Source organism: Pseudomyrmex gracilis, unplaced genomic scaffold (assembly GCF_002006095.1).
Source record: "Pseudomyrmex gracilis isolate BER0280 unplaced genomic scaffold, ASM200609v1 scaffold_210, whole genome shotgun sequence".
Taxonomy (NCBI): domain Eukaryota; kingdom Metazoa; phylum Arthropoda; class Insecta; order Hymenoptera; family Formicidae; genus Pseudomyrmex; species Pseudomyrmex gracilis.
In genome coordinates, this window is record NW_018020794.1 from 2,010 (window position 1) to 22,816 (window position 20,807).

The window sequence follows — 20,807 nt, forward strand, 5'->3', positions numbered from 1 at the left end:
AAAGTACGATAATGAAGGCCCACTATCATCTTCAATCTCGGTGATAATGTTTTCATTTCTTCCAACAAAACAATATGAACCGGGCTTAAGGAAAGTCGCGAGAGGGCAGCACGGAGTGCTTCCGTTTCCTTTATATTAGGCGCTAAACGTTGTGATGTAAGGCATGACAAGCATGACTACAATACTATCATCTTCGAACGAGACACTTCATATAATTTCGATCAAACTTCGCCCGCCTTCGGCGGGCTCGTTTGATCTTTCAATTATATGTATAAACAGCGTTATGAGGAATAATTCTAAATAAAATGGATATAAGATTATTCTTTTTTTCTTTGCACGGTGGTTAAATACTACAATTATATTCGCGTATCAAAGAAATTAATAAAAATTTATAAAGAATGAAAAAAAGAAAATTAATAAAGAATGAATCATTCAGACTCTGGAGTTTCTAAAAACTGAGATATATAAATCCGGTTATAAGAGCCGTTCGCAGGATGTTGTGCGGAAATATGCGTGTATATATATGTATATATACGTGTTCACATGTAAATTTTGACACATGAGTTTTTGAATTGAAATTTCAATTCTTATAATCATATAGGATGCTAGATTTGCATCACATATATAAGAGATCCCGTATACCCTTTTAACTAATTTTTGAAATATTGCGAAAAAATCTCCTCGGCCAGGAGTCGAACCTGGAATCTCCGACTTTCCGAGCCGTCGCCTTTCTTATTCGGCCACCGAAGCACATGGCTCCTCTTGGCCGAGGAGTTTTTTTTTGCAATATTTTAAAAATTAGTTAGGGAGGTATGCGGGATCTCTCATATATGTGATGCAAATCTAGCATTCTATATAATCATAAAAATTGGAATTTTAATTCAAAAACTCATGCGTAAAAATTTACATGAACACGTATATATATATACACGCATATTTCAGCACAACATCCTGCGAACGGCTTTTATGACCGGATTTATATTTCTTAGTTTAAAATTTATAAAGTTGCACATGTCAGAGTAAATGAGTGAAATTTTATTCATCCGTTTTAATTCAAACTTCTTCAATCAAATATGGCTAAATAAATTATCAAATGACTGGTGTATTTAAATTGACAAAAAACCGTCTGTGAATACAAGCACGCGCGCTTCTTTCAAAAACGAGATATTCTACACAATTAAAGGTTACATTCAGATATGACTTATCTCGGCAACTTATTTAATTTTTACAGTAGTAAACATTTAAATCCAAAAGCCGCGCTTGCATAACGCGAGCTTTCCGGTCATCTCTGATTGAGTCGCTTGCTAAACTCGCGCGGAGAATAGCCGTATGATGTGACATTTTGTACTCTCGATGAGAAAAAGTTTGCGCTTGGAATTTGTTGTAATTTTCAGCCAATCTTTTTTTTTTATTATGTATTTTCGCCAGGCGAAAGTATTCACGAGCGTGAATTAGCGACTTTGAATTTCGCGAATTACATCGAGCGAGTCGCGATTTCTCCTAAAAAGCGAATTCTTGTCGCGCAATGTTTTAACGTCGTTGAATATGAAATGAATAGATCGACGACGTTGAACTCGTAAGTCTCGTCAGTCATGCCACAAAATCACGCACATTCGGATTCCGTTTATTTCTGAGATTTGATAACGGAAGGCAAAATTTAATGGAAGTTACGCGAGAACACGGATATGAATCGCGAGCCATGTTTTGCCGAGATTTGAGACGTTCTGACAGGCTTCTGTCACATTTCATCGTCCCGTGTTCTGACGAGTCTGACTGATAGCGCTCGGCTTTTGCAAATCCGACGAGAATTCAAACAAAATTTATTTCGTGATATCATAAAAATCATTTACGCGAGTTATTTCGTCCTAAGGCTAAAAATCTCATTACCGACGTTAGTGGAATACGAATCAATCAGAATCGGTCAGAAAACTGATTGATTTTACATTCTTGATGTTACGAGTGTCAATGTGATATGTGACTGTTTGATCTTGATTGAAATTTTTGTTTTTTTGATTACAAATATCAGCAAGATTTATATTCAAAATCCATCACAACAAAAATCCATCAACAAAAGAATCTTTTATTTCCACGCACACAGATTCTTCACATTTGACGCACAAAAAGGCTATTTTCGACACTGTTGCCCTAAGTGCTGGAGCGCGAAACGAGCATGTGTTTCATCCGCAGCGTTTTAGTCTGGATCCATTCTCCACGGGAGAAACGATCTTGTTCGTTCGGGAGTCTAACGACTCGTCGAGCGAGTTTCTGCATCCGCGCACCTGATGTCACTCGAAAAGGTCCTCACCTGACGGAGGAGCAGCGATATATATTTCCCGTGCCCTGGCATCGATCTCGAAGAGCCGCTACAATACAAATTCCAATTATCTCCGCGCGGAATTGCCCTTGTTTCATTCGGGGCAAATCGGAGATCCGGCAATCTTCCCGCAACGCGCGGGATCCGGAACTCGCGATATTGATATTCTATCGGAAACACTTGATGCGCGTTCTCGAGCTACGTTCTGATAATATTTGCAGATGTTTCAATCTGGGTCACACTTGGCTATCCAATAATTCAGTATGTCTCCGCGATTTTTATTAATTCGACATAGATAAAACGGAGAGTGTTTTATTTCTATTTTTTTTTTTTTTTTTTTGTATTAGTTTTGGCAATTTAATGTAGTAGATTTATTAAAATTTTTGATTGTCGAGACCCTGAAGAATAGCCTGAATTTTTTCTCTTGAATATCAAAACAAACACACATACACATGCAAATATATGTATACATAAACATATAGAAATACTTTCTATCCGCCAACAATTCAGAGATACGATTAAAACCGGTCTTCGAAGCGCCGCGAGGGGTTGGCCGGCGCTCGTTTGTCTTAATAAAGTGCGTCGAAACCACGCTCTTCATGGTGGTTGACTTATGGCTAGTCATCTGGTGGGGCAGTCTTTTCTCATGGGGAATTTTCGTCTCTTTTTTTTTCCTCCGTTTGTGCGACCGAAAAGATAGAACTTCGCTCTCCTTCCTCTCGATATTCACCGGCTTTTCCTCCGCTATCGTTAACCCCGTCGCCGCAGTCCATCAATCGAACAGAGGATGTTGGTTAATGATAGCGATCATTCGTCATCGGGCGGATAACTATCCTCTTCCCCGCCTGACAATCACTTGTCGAATGTGAGCCTGTTATCCGGTGGAGCCAGAAACTCCACCAGAGATTTATACAATCACGCTTTTTATCGCGAAAATATATTTCAAATATATTAATTTACTTTTTTGTAGTAAATATTTTTATCTAAAATGGACTTTTAACAATCGGTCAGGAATCCGTTAATCGGTTTGCTTATAGTTTTAGAATCGGTATAGTTATTGCGTTTGAATGAAAAGATTGTTTACACAGTTTTGTTTGATTGATTCAACGTTTATAAAAATGTTAATCACTTAAAACCGACAAAGTGAGTTTATTTGTCCTGATTTTATATTTGCGATTCTTACGGAGTTGGAAATAACGTAAAAGCGATTAGAATCGCTTCAGCAACGCGTGCGGACGCACATATATACGCGACGTTGATGATTTATTATTTATTTGTGTCCATCGGTGAGAAAAGTGGGTCTCCCTAGTGGCAATGTAAATAGTGCATTACAGATAGAAGCAGGTAGTGCTCGCCGGGGCCGCTATGTTTAACCATGCTGATGTCGATCTTTCCATGAGTGTGCGCTGCACACGTCGCACGACGTTACAATCGACGATAGTGGTTCGCGTTTCAATTTGCGCCGCAAGGTACCTACCTACCTTCGCGTAGCGCGCACAATGGTTGACATATCACGATGATAAACGATGCTTTTCACAATTTATCAAATGCGACCGCGATATACAGCTGCATTACATGGCGCTAATTGGAAAAGTTTTGCTGTCATAATGAGACTTTTATTTCGCTATTTTCCCACGCATATTTGAGCAATGTGTGTAAATCCAAAGTAAGACACGCGTATGTTGGATGATCATATATATTTACCCTTCTTGAGAATTAATCACACTCGAAGATGGGTTTGAATCGCGTTAGTGTCATTTTTATACCGACGTTTTTTGTTAACATTTCAGCTTACCTCATCAGGGTTTCAAGAGCAGCTTGATACATGAGTATCAGCGATATGAAAATGTTCACGAAACGTCGGTATAAAAATGACACTAACGCGGTTCGAACCCGAAAAACATTTTCGAATGTTAATACAACACACCACGAAAGCATCAAATATCAAATTAGTCACATTATTATATCTTTCATACTGTCTTTGGGATACTAAGCTTATTTAAATTGAACATTTTTCTACAATAATATTTTGAAAAAAAAAAAATAACCATATAAGATTATATATATTTTTTTTACTTTCTGCGCAAATCAAAAGAAAAGTCATATCACTGACTATAAACGTACGGATCTCGTTATATTTCGTCTTTTTGATTAGTAAGTGTATCTCATCTGTTTAACAGCGTCTCCCGCGACTACCATCGAGAAGGTCTATCAACCGGAAAAGTTGCCGCCAAGCACATGTCATCTCGCTTACACGGCCTGCAAGTAAGTTCTCGCGCATTAATCGACCAATTACTCCAAACAATGAGGCTACACAGAAAACGTCTTTTTTTCTATGTGCAGAAATGATCCGGATTGTAGAAACTTGTTGCAACCTGTTCTGAACCACTGCGATCCGACGATGTGCGCGCGAAACGCGTGTCTGGACGCATTGCAACACTTCTACGAGAACGCCAACCACAAACATTCCGTGGAAATTGCCTTTTGCCTCTGCAGGTTTGTCAAATACACAAAGCGACCTCTCATTTACAACTTCGGTAAATCAATCGCGAAAAATCGGTTGTAGGTATCATCAAATGTATACGTTTTTAAAATTTGTTTTTTCTGTGTAGAAAACTTTGAACTTTTGACAATTTATACTAATTTTATTTGAAACAATATTGTTTTACAAAAAAACGATAAACTTATTACTTTATTATTATACGATTATATTCTGTATCTCTCATTAGTGTTAAATTATTAAAATTTATATATATAATTTATATAATTCTAAAAATTGTTTTTCTTTTCTTTTTTCTTTTTTTTTTTTATTTGCTTTTCATTGCAAACTAGTTCGGCCTCGTTTCGCAGATGTAAGCAAAAGAACCGCGCGCGTTTCGAGTTTCTCTCGCTAACGACATCCGGGTTTTGGACAGAAAAACTAGATTTTTGCGTCAAAGTGTAACAATATCATCGACCGCGTTTTTCCAGCGCGTTTCACTGAACGCTAAATGTTTAATTGGCCGTCTATTGTTGCGGAAAAGACGCGTTACAATACTAGCACACGTCACAATGCGCGTCGCGCCACGTGAATTAATAACAGATTACATTGTAATACCGAGTGGCGGCGCACCTGCGCGCGCGCAAAACGACGAATCAGCGAACATTCGCTGTTGTAAATTAAATTGCGAATTAATTGAAAGACGCGTGACGCGTAGAATAAACTCTTGCATTTTAATTATGCGGCAAAAAAATTTGCGAGATTTGTGCAGTTGCAAGTCCACAGCTTTATTGCTCGGTTATGCGCGATGCGCACGCCGGAGCTCGACTGACTGCGCTTCGCGCAGGCTGCATCGTCGTATCCGGTTACGCGAAACCGCGGCCGGATAGGCCGAAAAAAAAGACGCGTTTAACTGACAGAAACGCCAGATCACGTTCTTGATGTATCTCTCCGACGCAGTTTGAACCATCATTCTGTTAAACGTCGAACATAGATAAGCGCGATTCGGTATTGCAAAAATGAATAAAGCAAACAAAGAGTTGCTCAATTACAACAAAGTAGAATTTTACATGCTGTAGAGCATGATAATGACAACGTAATGATAAAGTAAAACTTCCGTGTAAACTGTCCGCGTAAGAACAAGTCGGAAATTCTCGTCCTCGTTGATATGGAATGAACTCGACGTTTTATTTTTTATAAATACAATGTCGTCTTTAGTAAATGCCATGTTTCCAACAATAACGTACAGACACATAGTAACGAACGCAAAACGTCTTTTTGTTACTTACAATTTTAAAGCCGAAGTTCGCAGAAGAAAATGTTGCGATATTAGACGTAAAAAGTTTTTTTTTTTTCTTTTTATGTGCGCTAATGAGGTTTTACGTAGTTACATAGTTTACGTTAACTATTATAATACACAGAGTCTTTCGTTACCTCTAGTTTTGAAGCCAAAGTTCGTGAAAAAATTTTAGTTTTGTAATTTGAGATAAAAGAAGAGTGGTTTCACGTTTTTTACGCGCTAATGAGTTTTCTGCGTGCTATATAGTTACATGCACTGCGATGTCATTACCGCACTAAGGAAACAAATTCTTCTTCTAGAATATAATTACTTTGAAAGGAAACGATGAGATGAGAAACGTATGGTGAGAATGAAGTTAATTTACGTCAGTATGTGTGCAACTTTGCGCGAAGAGCAAACAAAGGCTTTAACGCAAGCTCGAGTCGTGGAAATTAATGAGGAAGTAACAGGATTCGCGCGACTACCCAAATTATCTTCTCAGCTGCTAAACAATGCCGTATAATCGTTATTCACCTCGAAACAATGCAATTATTGATACAATCTTCCTTTTTACTGCAAAATATAAATCGTTCGAACAAAATATACATACCTGTTATATTTTACACACGCGATAATTACATTTCAAAAGTAAATAGTTTGTAAGAATCAAATAAGCTTTTCTTTCCAAGAACAATTGCCGACGCGATCTAATTCTTTTTTACCGCAAATAATATAAATTCTTTAATACGATATTTTGCACTTGATGGCATCTTAAGAAATAGTCAGTCTGAAGAAATTAAATGAGTGTTTTGTTTTTTAAGTCAATTAAGTAAAGTTGATGAAATTTTCGCGAAAAGTAATGCGGGACAAATATTGCGATGACGACTTCGACAAAATTTTCGAGGTAGACCTAATATCTTTTCTGCACGGCAGTATGAATCCGGAGGAGGCTCGTCCTTTCTAAAGAGGCTCCTTTAACTTTTAAGTGGCTTTTGGCCACAAAACAATGCGGAAACTTTCCGCTCTCGCTTCTTACTTTTATACTTCGAGTTCTCGCAATAGTCTGTTTCATCGAGTTCTTCTTTTGTTAAAACGTCCGTCTCGAAATAAGAACCAAACGACGAATAGGAAAACACGGCTGAATAAAACCTCGCTTCTGTTTAACGCTGACCAAACAATACGCGCCGCGCGCAAATTCAATATTCCTCTTCTTTTACCACGCCGTAATTATTGCGCGCGTTGATATTATTATTTCACAACGGAAAATATTCTACACAAAATATTAAATTTTTAATGCATCAAAATACAAATTTCTACGAAATAAAAATCAAATTCTTTTTTCTCGTGTGTTAATTCTGTTATTTTACTGTAGTAATTCATCGAGTAAAACCTGTTCTTTGACAATACTATTATGTAAAGTATTACTTACATTTTTCAGCATTATGTTAATTTTACTACGCTTCGACTCTTGTTCGCGACGGGTGTTTTATAGTCCATTAGAAGCTATTTTTCTTTATTAACATCATCTTTATTAATATCACAATGTTGTTTGTTTTATTTATATCTTTCTGAGATATCAATGATATTTTTTGAAGAGGAGAAATAAATTAAACTAAGATTCATAATTTAGCAATTACTATTTAGTAGAAGTTTTCGAATTTGTCACACAAGAAATAAACATAAAAATATTTTCTAAGTTTCGCGTATTATATTCATACCTACGATAATTATTTATTAATTATGAATTAGTTTTTTGGATATTTTGCAAGAGATCGTGAAAACTTTTCTTTGTCAAGATTTCTCTTCAAAAATTGTAGCGCGCTTTGAAAAATTTATAAATTTTCCGAATCTTACTATTTGCTCTATACTTTTTTTCGTGCTGCAGGAAAACAGACGGCAAAAAGGACGAGTGCATAATGGCGAAGGAGAAAATGCATCCGAGGTGCGCGGTGCGCATAAGCGACGCCGAAACGCCGGCGTGTCACAAACTGGCTCAGACTTGCAAAGAGAACAAAACCTGCAGGTGAGAAAGTGCATTATATGCGCTCGCCCGTATTCGCATTTTTGAAAAACTGGCATGTTTCTCCATGAATTATCTGCGCGTCACGACGAGCTGTATGCACAACTGGCAAAAGATGTACAGCGAAAAGAAAATGGAAAAAATACGCGTGCAATATATATTCTATTGTTTGTAATATTAATAAATATAAACAGAAAACGCAAATATTAATACTAATAGGAATTTTATTAATAACGTCACTTAAAAAAGTAAAGCAAAATGTGATTGATCGATTTGCCAAATTCACGTCATTAATTGGAAGAAATTAAATCCACTAATCAAAAACGCTATAAAAAAAATTAGCCTCAAGATCTTATTTTTTTTAAACAGTATATAATTAAAAATAAACCAAAAGATTCAAATAAAGTTTTATTTGACAATTCAAAAATCACCTGTAAAATAAAAGGTTTTTTTTTATCAGATTTATCTTAACTCTCGCGTATATTGCACACGTAATTCTGTGTGAACACGTCGTGTTTCGCTCCTTATAGTCGTGCCCGGTTCTCTCCGACGAATGTCCTCCTGGCTAAGGAAATATTGCATTAGCGCGCGGATAAATCTTGTTGAATCGCGATTTAACTTTAAAATTGAAAAAGTTCCGGTGAAACCGCGAGAAAAAATAACGGACGACGTGTTTGCGGTGTTTAATCGGGTGCTCCTCGTCTGTTTGCTCGGCGAGATAAGATCGCGTCATTCTAATTGGACATTACTATTTACGTATCAATTTTCTTTTCGTTACATCGCGTCGACTATCTTTGCTTTTGCAGCGAGAGGAATTTTGTGGAAAATTCTGTGAGAAGAGAGAGAGAGAGAGAGAGAGAGAGAGAGAGAGAGAGAGAGAGAGAGAGACAAAATTTATCTTGTGCGCGACGTAAAGCAGTTCTGGATACGTCGCGAGTTATAATAGCTTCTTGAGCGGAACATCTCTCGCGCAAAAGTAGCTTAGCAAGTTTACTCATTAAATTCTACGCGGAAAAAATTACATATAGTGCTATCTCGATAAGAATTCAAGCTTGAGAAGGCATCTTAATCAGAAGAAGAACTGCCAGAAAAAGATCAGTCAGAAAACTTTCAGCTTCTATACTTTCTGCTGACTTTTTTTTCTCAGTGATAGTAAAAGTGAAGTGTAAAGACTATCGACAATTACACAGTAGAAAATTCTTTGTATAAATATATGAATTTTTTATACGCAAGATATTGAGTGTAATAACTGAATAATTAATGATAATCATAATTCACTATGCATTTATCATGTTTTGATATTGTAAGTAGTTTTTGAGTCAAAAAATCTATTATTGTAGATTAAGATTGGTAAAGTGTCGCTTGATAATACTTGATAATACGATAAATATTTAAGACCTTGATGGTTGTGGACTACATCAATGTCGATTAGCGCTATTCCGAGTTAATTGAATTCCACTCTCCGTCTCGATCCGCCGTAGTTTAGGACTGCGATTTGGAAGAAGAGAGAGAGAGAGAGAGAGAGAGAGAGAGAGAGAGAGAGAGAGAGAGAGAGAGAGAGAGAAGTCGAAATCAGTCACCTCAAACTATTGGTACAACTCAGTTTTAGTGAGCTTCTGCTTGCGCAAGTCGGCGATGCATTATTGATATCTGTCTAATTTCCGATCAATCCGTTGCCTGAAGCTGGATAATATGTAGCTGGAAGTTATAATCGAAACTCTCAAGAAATCTTAAATATCGATCTTATAAATTTTGTTATCATCCTGTATATACAGGGTGTCTGAAAAATGTTGACATAGTCGAAGTGTGAAAATAAGTCAATCTAAACAGAAAAGTCATGTACCATTTTGCATAATTTGCAATAGTTATTGAGTAATTAATTAATACATGTGACCCAATGAGCACGTAGGAAACGATGGTCTAAAATCTGTAGGCATGTATGATTTTCAGTTGTAAAAATCAGCTGATCGCAAGAAGCTGTACCACTCTCTTGTTTGCTCCGCTTCTTGCTGTTAAGACATTACATAAAGTAAGCCAGTTTTCTTAACAACTGAAAAGCATACACGCCTACAAAATTCGGACCATCACTTTTCACGCGCTCATTGGGTCACATATAGTAACTAATCACTCAATAACTATTGCAAATTTTGCAAATTGGTATATGACTTTTCTGTTCAGATTGGCTTAATCTATTGAATTGTAGGTGGCACTATACATTAGTATACATTTGCCAACTACTCGGAGTCGACACTTGGAAGATGGCTTTCTGGTGACTATTCTAAAGTCGGCATTTGCTTTCTGGAAATGATTCTGACACAGACAGAGAGCTTCTAAAGCTCTTCAAAGCTAAAGCTCTTTGGAATAACCGATTCGGGGCCTTTTTCCCGCCAGGAGTGAGGTTGAACTCTCATTTGTTAATCATTAAAATTTGGGATTGTCAATCGTCGGCAATCATTCCATTTCAGATAACTCTGATTTTGCGAGAAAGAAAAAAAAGGTATTTATTACTTTTTCTCGACGTTCACATCATCCGTTCTCTTTGCCCAATGCTGGCAATAAACTTTTAGTAGTTTGTTTTTTTCTGATCACGCTACTCCGTCGTCTCACTCAATGTTTTTTTAAAAAACAAAAGAAGTAAAAATTTTATTACTTGATTTAGTATTTGTAAAAAGTTTTAGAGTCTTTATACCAGCGACTTTTTAAATCTCGTAAGTTTCATCTGTTTTTTTGTTTTTTTTTAGAGATAGGGAGATTCATAAAAAGTTTGTCTGTAAATTTTTTGGCAGATCGACAATAGTTATTTTTTTGTGATATAAATAATACTTCATGTTTATTTTTTTTGGCTTTTTGTTTATTATTAAGCGCATTTCGTGCTTTAAGCTAGGTCAATTTCCGTTTTCTCTCTATATATTTTTTCTTTGAAGCAATTCTCTGTTTTACATTTGATGCCGTTTTGTACATTTATTATTTTTTAAAATTTAATTTTTATTAACAATTAAATTTTTAGTCTCTTTGAAAATTCTACAAAATATATAAGATTATAAGAGTTGATTGCAGAATATTTATGGGGAAATATGCATGTATATATGAATATATGTACGTTCACAAGTAAATTTTTACAAGTGAATTTTTTGATTGAGATTTCAATTCTTCAAATCATATAGGATGTTAGATTTTAATTAGTTTGGGAAGGTATTTGGGATTCTTCATATACGAGATGCAAGATCCACGCGTCTTTAAGTTCAAATATCTCCGCACAAAATCAATATTTTTTCAATTTCTTTTTTTGAATCAAAAGATTGAACAATTCTTCATCAATCAAAAGAAACAGATTAAAAAATTCTCCAGTAGTTTTGAAGATATAAGCGTTTAAAGAAAAGCCTGACAAGTTTTTTTCGAAAAGAAGGCTTTTTGTGTAAAAATTCATAACTTTTTGTGTAATTAAGATTTGTACAAAATTCCAACGCGATTTTGTATGGATTTGTACTTTCAGAGACAAAAGTGTTTTTTAAAAATTGCAAACTTAAAAACATTTTTACAATGGGTTTTTTGGGATGTTATTTGAAGAATGCATTTTTCTAGCGCCCAAATTTGATATACAATATTTTAGCAACAAATCAATATTTAGACATATTCTTTTTTTTGAAATAGAACATTTAACGATTCTGCGTTGATAAAAAAAAAAAACAAATTGAAAAAATCTCTAGTAGTTTCAAAGAAACATGTGAAACGTTTCGGCGCGCCATGACCTAATAGATTGCTATAAATGTACATATATTTTGATAAAATTATGAAAGAAACAACAATTTTTTAATATATTAGAAGTGCTCAAACTGAAAAAATTTACTTACTTTTCGAAAGGCTAACGTTTGGTCTAGACTTGGATCTCTCAGATTCTTTTCTTCAAAATTCAAATTATGCAAAGTTATTAAACAAAGGATGCTGTCAACGACTTCTACCAATGTCTAAAGCCCTGAAGTTTTTTTTCATAGTCTTCAGATGTCGCGCTAAATTAATATCTAATAGAGACACCGGTTTAAAACATTTAGGTAGGTCTCAGAGACCTATATTTGGCACTAAAAGATTAAATATAAAAAATATGATAGGTTTAAATAATTTTTTTATATGAGTCGTTCACAGGTCAAAGTGATTAACTTCACTTTTTAAATGTTTTTAAATGTTTTTAATTTTTAATGCTATAGCACTTGATTGATGCTTAACATTTTATATTTAAAATAAATTTTTTTAATGATTAGGCTTAACACCACAAAATAACAAAAATGTTTTTATTGTAAAAGAATAAACAATTTATTTCAGAAGCTAATATGATTAACTCTATATTCTTAGAATAAAAATATAAATACAAATCATTGCAATAATGCAATTCAAGCACTTATACGAAGGTTCACTTTAGATAAGTAATTTTTTAATGTGCTAGTATATATTCGACAATAACGGTAAATTCTTTACCGTCATAAAAAAGTGAAATTTTTAAAAGTTATTTATAACTGTTTTGGCCTTGCTAAAGATTGTTTTACAAAAATATTTGTATGTTTTTTTATGTTGTCAGTTATGTACAATCATACAATATGTATTCATTTGTTGATTCATTTGTTGTCGTCGGATATTATAATACAACGGATACTTTCCACTTGCCGTTCGCAACGCTCACATCATCTGTCACAATAATATGTCTGACAAAGAAGATATTATTTATTTATATTGATAGTTTTAATATCAATACTTAAACCTAACCATAGTAATAAAACTAATAATAATAATTGTAATAATAACAGAACATTTATTGTTGATTTTTTCTAAACCTCTTTAATTATAAACAATGTATGACAATGAACCTTTTCTGTAAGTAAAAATGTTTTTGAAAGTGAATTTAATGGTATTAATTATTTTTTTAATTTTTGGTATCCAGGAAAGAGGCGTTACTGAACAATTTGCTAGATGATATGCAGATGTGTTATATTTTGAAAAAATTATTACAGACGTTTCGACTATACATTTTTAGTCTTCATCAGTGTTCTGTGTAATAACAAAATTGGTAACATAGAGAATTATTTGATGTCGTGTAAAATACAAAACTAAAATTAAAAATAAAATTGCAACGTACCAATCTATAATCACCATCACAAATAAGACGACGAGTATAATAATTTAAAAGATGTTATCAAATTATAAATAGATGTTGTCGAGTCAAAGTCGTCGTCTAAACTGAGTATGATGATAAGAGAAATCGAATTTTTAATTTTTATTTGCCAAATCGATTAACTCTTTTAGTCATGCGGAAAACGTAAAAATAATAATGATTATTCCAAAGATAAATTATTTTATGCATTTTACATATGGTTAGGTAAAAGTAGTAGTAAAGGTACGCTTGTAATTCTACATTGTTTATTTAAATTTAAATTTTATAAAAAGAATTTTAAAAAAGAATACACATATTACTTTATCAAATTTCTCTACTTTTTATTTTGTGGAGTTAATCGATTTGGCAAATGAGCAGCTCATATATATTTAACCATTGTTGCAACATATTGTAGTTTATAATATCCTTTATTAACCCTTTGAGTACTGAATACTCGCGGTCTATGCAGCTCGTACGGACGGCGCGCGGCTGACGCTGATGATCGCCGGGGACTGAATACTTTTTCGCGCAGTATGGATCTTGTTGACGGTGTATGACACATTCATAATCAGAAAATTAAACAAATCATAAGAAGGATTATATAATCATGGATGATTATATAATCATCGATGACTTTTGCTGGACGCATATGTGCGCCCATAGCACTCAAAGGGTTAATAATGAATGTTTGGGATAAGTTGATGTAAATGAGATACACAATTAGTAGTCACACTATGAATATACGCGTGAAAATAATAATCGCCGTTCCTACATAGTACCTCAAACAATTACAACATATCTAAAAATCATTAAATTTTTTTACATTAAAATATTATCTATGTCCAAAAGATTGAATCAATAGAGCTTATTTAATAAGCGTTTATAAAAATTGGTTAATATATACATAATTATTAATATTTTTTGTAAGTAGTTATACTTGATTTATAATGACATATGATTTCACTAACTGTAAAACATAAAAACAGAAATTATTCACTTTATAATTTCTTTGTATAAAAGTCATGTGACAATCAACTTTGACTATGGAGTAAAGTAATATGATCGAGTTTAGTATTAATTCTTTTTTGTACAAAGATATGGTTTTTTCTTAAAGCCAAAGGAAGTGACTATTATAAAATATTCTATAATTTTGCTTTTTTTAAACTTATTTTGGATGTCACTTTGTGTTCCGGTCTCTCTCTCTTTTACAACATCTAATTATCACTGCTTATCTTACGAAAAATGCTAAACGGCAATAAAACACATTCGCATTTTCAATTTTTTACTTGTAAGTGGCGCGAAGAATATTATTGAGATTAGTTTAATGAATAAAATGTCTGACATTGTAAATCAAAGCATTTTTTATCCAAGAACAAAAGCCGCTTTGCGCTAATAAATATGTATAAAAAAGCGGCTCAAATGACGGTGGATTAAAACGGGTGAGAAGGAAGTACGCAATCGGTGCGCGCGAGAGAGCAATGCACGCGCCTCGCCAATCGATTAAATTAGAACACGCGCGCACGCACACGCGGCTCGATTCAGCGTTTTAATTGATTTATTGCCGAGGGCAAACGAATCCATTTTTAATTTTGCCATTTAGAAGCACATTCACGGGCGATTGCTGCATGCTATGGGTGCTGCTGCGCGCTTTGAGCTTCGACGCGTTTTGAGGTGTCTCTATTTTTTTAATTTGTTTTTTTATAATGATTGTGTGGAATGTAGCTGCTATATCGTGAAAAAGAGAAAAAGACAGAGAGAGAAAAAGTGTATATTTATTCCCACGCTTTGAAATAGCTCTCTTAAAACTCATTATACAGTAAAGAGCATAACTGAACTAATAACCACAAGTTTTGTATAAATCATTATTTAGTGTTAAGAACACTAATAAATACAAAAAATTAAACATTACATATATTTCTGTCACAGTTAGAAATAACATAAGTTGTTCTAACAATTAATGTCTTTTTATTTATTAATAGCAACAAAAATAGATTGACTCGGTTTTGCATCACATTCAAAATTTGATAGTATTTATTATGTTATTTATTCTTAATACTTTGTCCACAATACTTTGAATAGCTCAACTTAACTTTGTTACAGCAGTACAAACTTACTCATGAGAAGAGATATTTTAGGTTGCTAACCACTGTATTTAGGTTGCTAACCACTGTAGTCGGAGAACGTCCTTAAGTTTTGTTTCATCTGACCAAATGACTCGTTCCCATTCAGCAATTGTCCAGTTTTGATAGTTTTTGGCAAATTTCAAAGTTTAATATTCTTCTTTGATAACATTGGCTTCTTTATTTTCTTAATACTTTTAAGATCAGCTTTTTTAAGAGACTTTCAAGCTGTCCACTTGCTTATGCGTATATTTGTGTCTTCTCTGAATAATTCTGCAGCCATACTGGCACTTAAAGCTTCACCAAATGTGATATAATGTACAATTCTTCGTTTCTTGCGGTGATGATATTTTGGGTCTTCCTCCAATTTTCGATAATTTATTTTTACAATATTTTTTTCTTATTCTTTGGACTGTTGATTGACTAACACTACATTTTTCTGCAACTTGACGCGTTGACAAACCGTATTAGGTAGAGAAGTAATTTTTAAAATACAATTTAAAGAAATTGGCTTCATATTTATTATATATATATTCATATTTTATTCGTGTGTCTTTTCATGTGGCTGACTGCGAAGAACTGAATGCTAAGACGTAAAGTTATATAATATAAAGATATGGAACGGCTAGATGTAAACATGTTGCTAGAACATTTGATGTAAACATTCCATTTATAAACTGGTGCAAAACTGAGTCAACTATTTTTCTTTATTATATTTAAACAAAATGCTCTTTCAAATCCGTAAAAGTATCTTACATAAGCTAATATAAAACTAATATATATATATATACAGGGTGTCCCAGAATTGGTTTAACATCTCTCGTAGACAGGTAGAAGGAATAAAACTGAGGTGAAAAGTCCTATACCATTTTGCTAGATTTGCAATAGTTACCGAGATTTTAGTTAACAAAGATCCGCGAATAAGCGTGCATCGGGCTGTCTTACGCGCGTAATTGTGTGAAGCCCGGCGCGCTTCACACAATTACATTTTAATATGTATATGTTATAGTATATGTTGTTATATTAGCTCCTCCCATATGTCGCTATGGGTAACACCGTTAGCGCGCGAAGCGCGGCGGGCAGTCTTACGCGCGTAAGACAGCCCGATGCANCTTATTCGCGGATCTTTGTTAATTAAAATCTCGGTAACTATTGCGAATCTAGCAAAATGGTATAGGACTTTTCACCTCAGTTTTATTCCTTCTACCTGTCTACGAGAGATGTTAAACCAATTCTGGGACACCCTGTATATATATACAAAACTTATTTTTTGTATCACGTATTATTTGCAGCAATAAATAATGATTTACCAAAAATTTTTTACCATTAGTTCAGGTATGCTCCTTACTGTACATACAACAGAATAAAAGAGTGTAAGCATATTATAACATTAGTAACATAGAAAAATTGATTAACCCTCAGTACCCACACTTCGTTTTTTTCCCGTACAACTCACACTAGGTTAGTGTAACTCGGTAAGTTTCTCAGGTCCATATCTTTGGTTAGATTCAACCAATTTAAACGCTTTTTTTTTTAATTTCAAGGGAAAAGACTCAAAATTATGATGATATCAGCCAAAAATATTAATTTGGTATAGGAAACAAGATAGTTTGCAATAAATAAAAAATACTTTGAAAAGTTTTCAAAACATTTATTTTTTTTCAAACAGCTGTATTTTTGTAAAAAAAAAGATAAACTACTTCGTAAGGTGGTCAATGTGAAGCTAAAATATTATACTTTAAGATGCTTTAATCCGTTTTTTGATTCATTTCAAAAAGCTAAACAAATTCTATTTTTAAACTTATCGGAAATGGATTAATGTAACTCAGAAACTTTTGCAGCTTATTATCTTTGGATAGATTCAACTAATTTTTCAATTAATTTTTTTCTTAAATATAAAGTATACAATAATTAACTATATTATTATAGTTTTTAATTTTATAACTTCATCGAATATGCAGGATATTTACATTTACAAAAACAATATATTCAACAGTTGTAAATTATCTCTACAATTGAACATACAAAGTACAAAGCCAAGCGTCTATTACGAAATTACATATTTCATGAAAAAACACTTTATATAGAAAAATAACATATGTGAGTATATTTTTTTGTTTATTTCCAATGCATATCCCATGCATAAAAAATTATTAGAAATAAAATACAATCACTCTTTTACTTACCTCTTCAATTTTCGGTTTTTTATGTTTTAGTTTGGGTTTTGTCACGTACAACCCACACTAGGTAAATTTTGCCTGTATTCGTACTTTCTCATCAAGTACTTTGGTTGCTGAAGAAGCACTGATCGCGCCGAAAGAGGGATCAATAGAGGAAACTTTAAAGTTCCCTCCCCTCTCTCCCTAGTTGGAACCATACAGATATAAGACTAGAGTGCGCGAGTCCTATGCTAGCGCGTAAGTGGATGCGATAGAAGCTTACAAAGAGAAAGATGCATATAAGCCCTCTTTGTCCTTGTCTAATGACGCATGCGACATCAATAGTAGTAGAATTTCTTCACTCTTTCACTTATTATTATTATTACTTTTGTAAAAATATTATAATCAATTTATTTAACTTTCTATTTATAAAGAAAACAGTTATAAAACAGTGATTTGTACTAAAATGGGCTCTGCGTTTGCCTAGCACTCTCAGCGTTGGCTACCGATTAGAGAAGGACAGAAAGGACCTTTATGCATCTTTCTCTTTCTAACTCAATATCGCTTTTTCAGTTTGCTCCCGCACTCTATCTCTTATATCTCTATGGTCCGAATTCCTACTTACTTCACGTTTCAAAAAGGCACGCTTTTGAAAATCGCCCTAGGTTAGCGTAACCCAGTGTGGGTCTTAAGGGGATCCTAAACTGACGGTCGAACTCCGTCAATTTACCGACTGAGTTTACAGCTTTTGGCGTCAGATTGTAGTAATATTTGCTTAATATAAAAAGTTATGCAGTTTGTACGTAGAAAACCAACTGCGTCCCGTTTTCGGAACAACATAAAGAACAATATAGAGCTCTCAGAAATGCGTTTAGAAGCCTAGTATGAATAAATAGTGTGCGTGAATATTTTCAGAACAATATTGGAATACACACACTATTTACTCATCATTTCACGCACACTATTTATTTACACTAACCTTCTAAAAACATTTCTGAGAGCTCTATATTGTTCTTTATGTTGTTCCGAAAACGGGACGCAGTTAGTTTTTTACGTACAAACTGCACAACTTTTTATATTAAAGAATTAGCACTACGATCTGACGCCATACGCTGTAAATTCAGTCGATAAAACAGATTCAGTTTAGGATCCCCTTAAAGGTTAAATTAAATTATAATAAAAAGATATAAAGAATAAGCATTTTGTATTTGTAATTTTTTTTTATCATACAAGATCATATAAAGTTTCTATTGTAATGTAGTTTATTTAACATTGTAAATAATACTTGATAAATTAAGTTTTCAATGAATACGGCGCATATACCGGAATTACTCTAACGAGTGTAAAAAACAAAACAAATAATTATAATCCAGAGACTGATGATATTAAAATTTATGTCAACGCTAAATTTTCTTTTATCGTATCCTTTTTCCTTATGTGCAGAAAATTTGAAATGCGCCAAATATACTATATTTCGATATGATTGTAGTGCAAAATAATATATGAAAGTACAGTCGGCGTCAATGAATCGTTTCGTGGACGCGGGGAGCTAGGGGTAGAAGAGGGACGGTATTCCCTAACTGTAATTGGTCAATTCATCGAAATCTGCTACAGTTAGTTAGTGCGGCGCCCGTTGGCAGTACTTACTCCTAGGGAATACCGTCTCTCTTACCCCTAGCTCCCGGGGCTACGAAACGATTCATTGACGCCGACTGTACACAGCGCGTCAAGAATTCGAAGAGTAGGCGCGGGATCGGAGGGAAAGCGGGGCGGTTGCTTGCCAACAAGCGCCGTACGAATCGTACGGCCCATTTGCCCTCCGATCCCCGCGCCTACTCTTCGAATTCCTGACGCGCTGTATACATATCTAATTGAAACGCGTTTCTATAGGATTCACTCACGTTTTATTTTGGACGTACACATATGGATTATATGTGCAAATCAATTGTCAGATCAACGGTTTTTATATGATTATTGAGAATATAAAACACACTCACAGCAATTATCCATTATTGGTTCTCTCGGTCATCTAGTACGCTACTAACGATTATTAGATTGTTCGGATACATTCAATTTAATAGTTAGAATTATTCGTAATCATCGACGCACACCAGAAAGATACTTTCGGACACGCGCTTTTCAAAAATCAATTGTTCCTCATCAAAAGTCAATCTGTCGATTAAGTCAATTTATTCATCCAATTATTTAGCAAAATATTGCTTGATTTACAGATGGATTATTTTATTGACGTTCTACCTTTAACTAGCTCGTGAACTCTTAACAAATGAACATTAGCTTTTGTATTTGTTTAACATTTTGAAAATAGTTCGATAATGTTTAGCGTAAACATATTTTCATTAATTTTTCTGAGAGTCTTTGTGTTTTCTGTGTGTATTGATAAAATTATATTTTTTCCGAATATATGTCGTGCCTGTTAAAAGGTTTAATATCCTGTGTACACGTGTGAGTTGTTTCCTATTTTTCAGGTCGAGACTGGAATATTACGAGCAGAACTGCGCGGTCGACAGCGTGACAAAGAAATGCGCCGGACCGACCTCGGAATGCAGGAAAGCGATGCTGGGCATTCTAGGCACCGAGCTCCATACCAATTGTGTCTGCAAGGGCAGTGAGATCAACCAAATGTACGGATGTTTGGGCTGGCAGCGGCTCCTTTGGGTAAATCCCTGCGTAGGTAAGTGAAAAATCTTTGAAATCATTATCTGTAAAAACGCGACTACACCAACAATCTTGAATTAAGAAAGTTGGACACTTAATAATTCGCTGTTCGCTAATGATCTCTGATCTTTGATCTCTGGTATGTGTGTATGTGTGTGTGTATGTGTATATAGAGAGAATTTACGTGACTCTTATAAGTGTTTGCGCAATTTCCTTCAGGGAGAATATTGTGATAACGTTGTAACGCTTCAAAATTTATTTCGAGAATTTCCGGAAGAATACGTAAAAACCTGAAAAAGTTTTTTTAAATAATTGACTTACTTTTAAACAAATGAAAATATTTCCGGTACATATCGAATTATTCAAAAATGCAAAATCTAATTGATACTGAATTATCAAGAGCAATAAAAATATTCACACACTGGACTGATCGTTATCGGAATGTTAATTAATTGAAAACTGACTATAACTAACTGCTTTAGCTGGTAGTTGTTTAACTCGTAATATGATTTTATCAGCGCAACGCGATATTTCCTGTTCGGTTTTTCATAAAAACGACATTTTGCTGTGAACGTAATTTCCTTCTTATTTATGCAAAATAATATTTGTAATTTTTTTGA

The 20,807-nt window shown here is 34.1% G+C and overlaps 1 protein-coding gene across 1 annotated transcript in view; it reads left to right on the top strand.

Moving 5' to 3' along the window:
- The first annotated feature begins 4,046 nt into the window (after positions 1–4,046).
- The window catches only part of LOC109858520, a 59,960-nt gene continuing 43,199 nt past the window's right edge, over positions 4,047–20,807 (top strand). The window contains exons 1-5 of the mRNA XM_020435861.1: positions 4,047–4,050; positions 4,495–4,579; positions 4,658–4,810; positions 7,958–8,095; positions 19,998–20,203. Of these exons, the coding sequence (XP_020291450.1) occupies positions 4,047–4,050; positions 4,495–4,579; positions 4,658–4,810; positions 7,958–8,095; positions 19,998–20,203 (586 nt within the window). The remainder of the gene's footprint in view (positions 4,051–4,494; positions 4,580–4,657; positions 4,811–7,957; positions 8,096–19,997; positions 20,204–20,807) is intronic.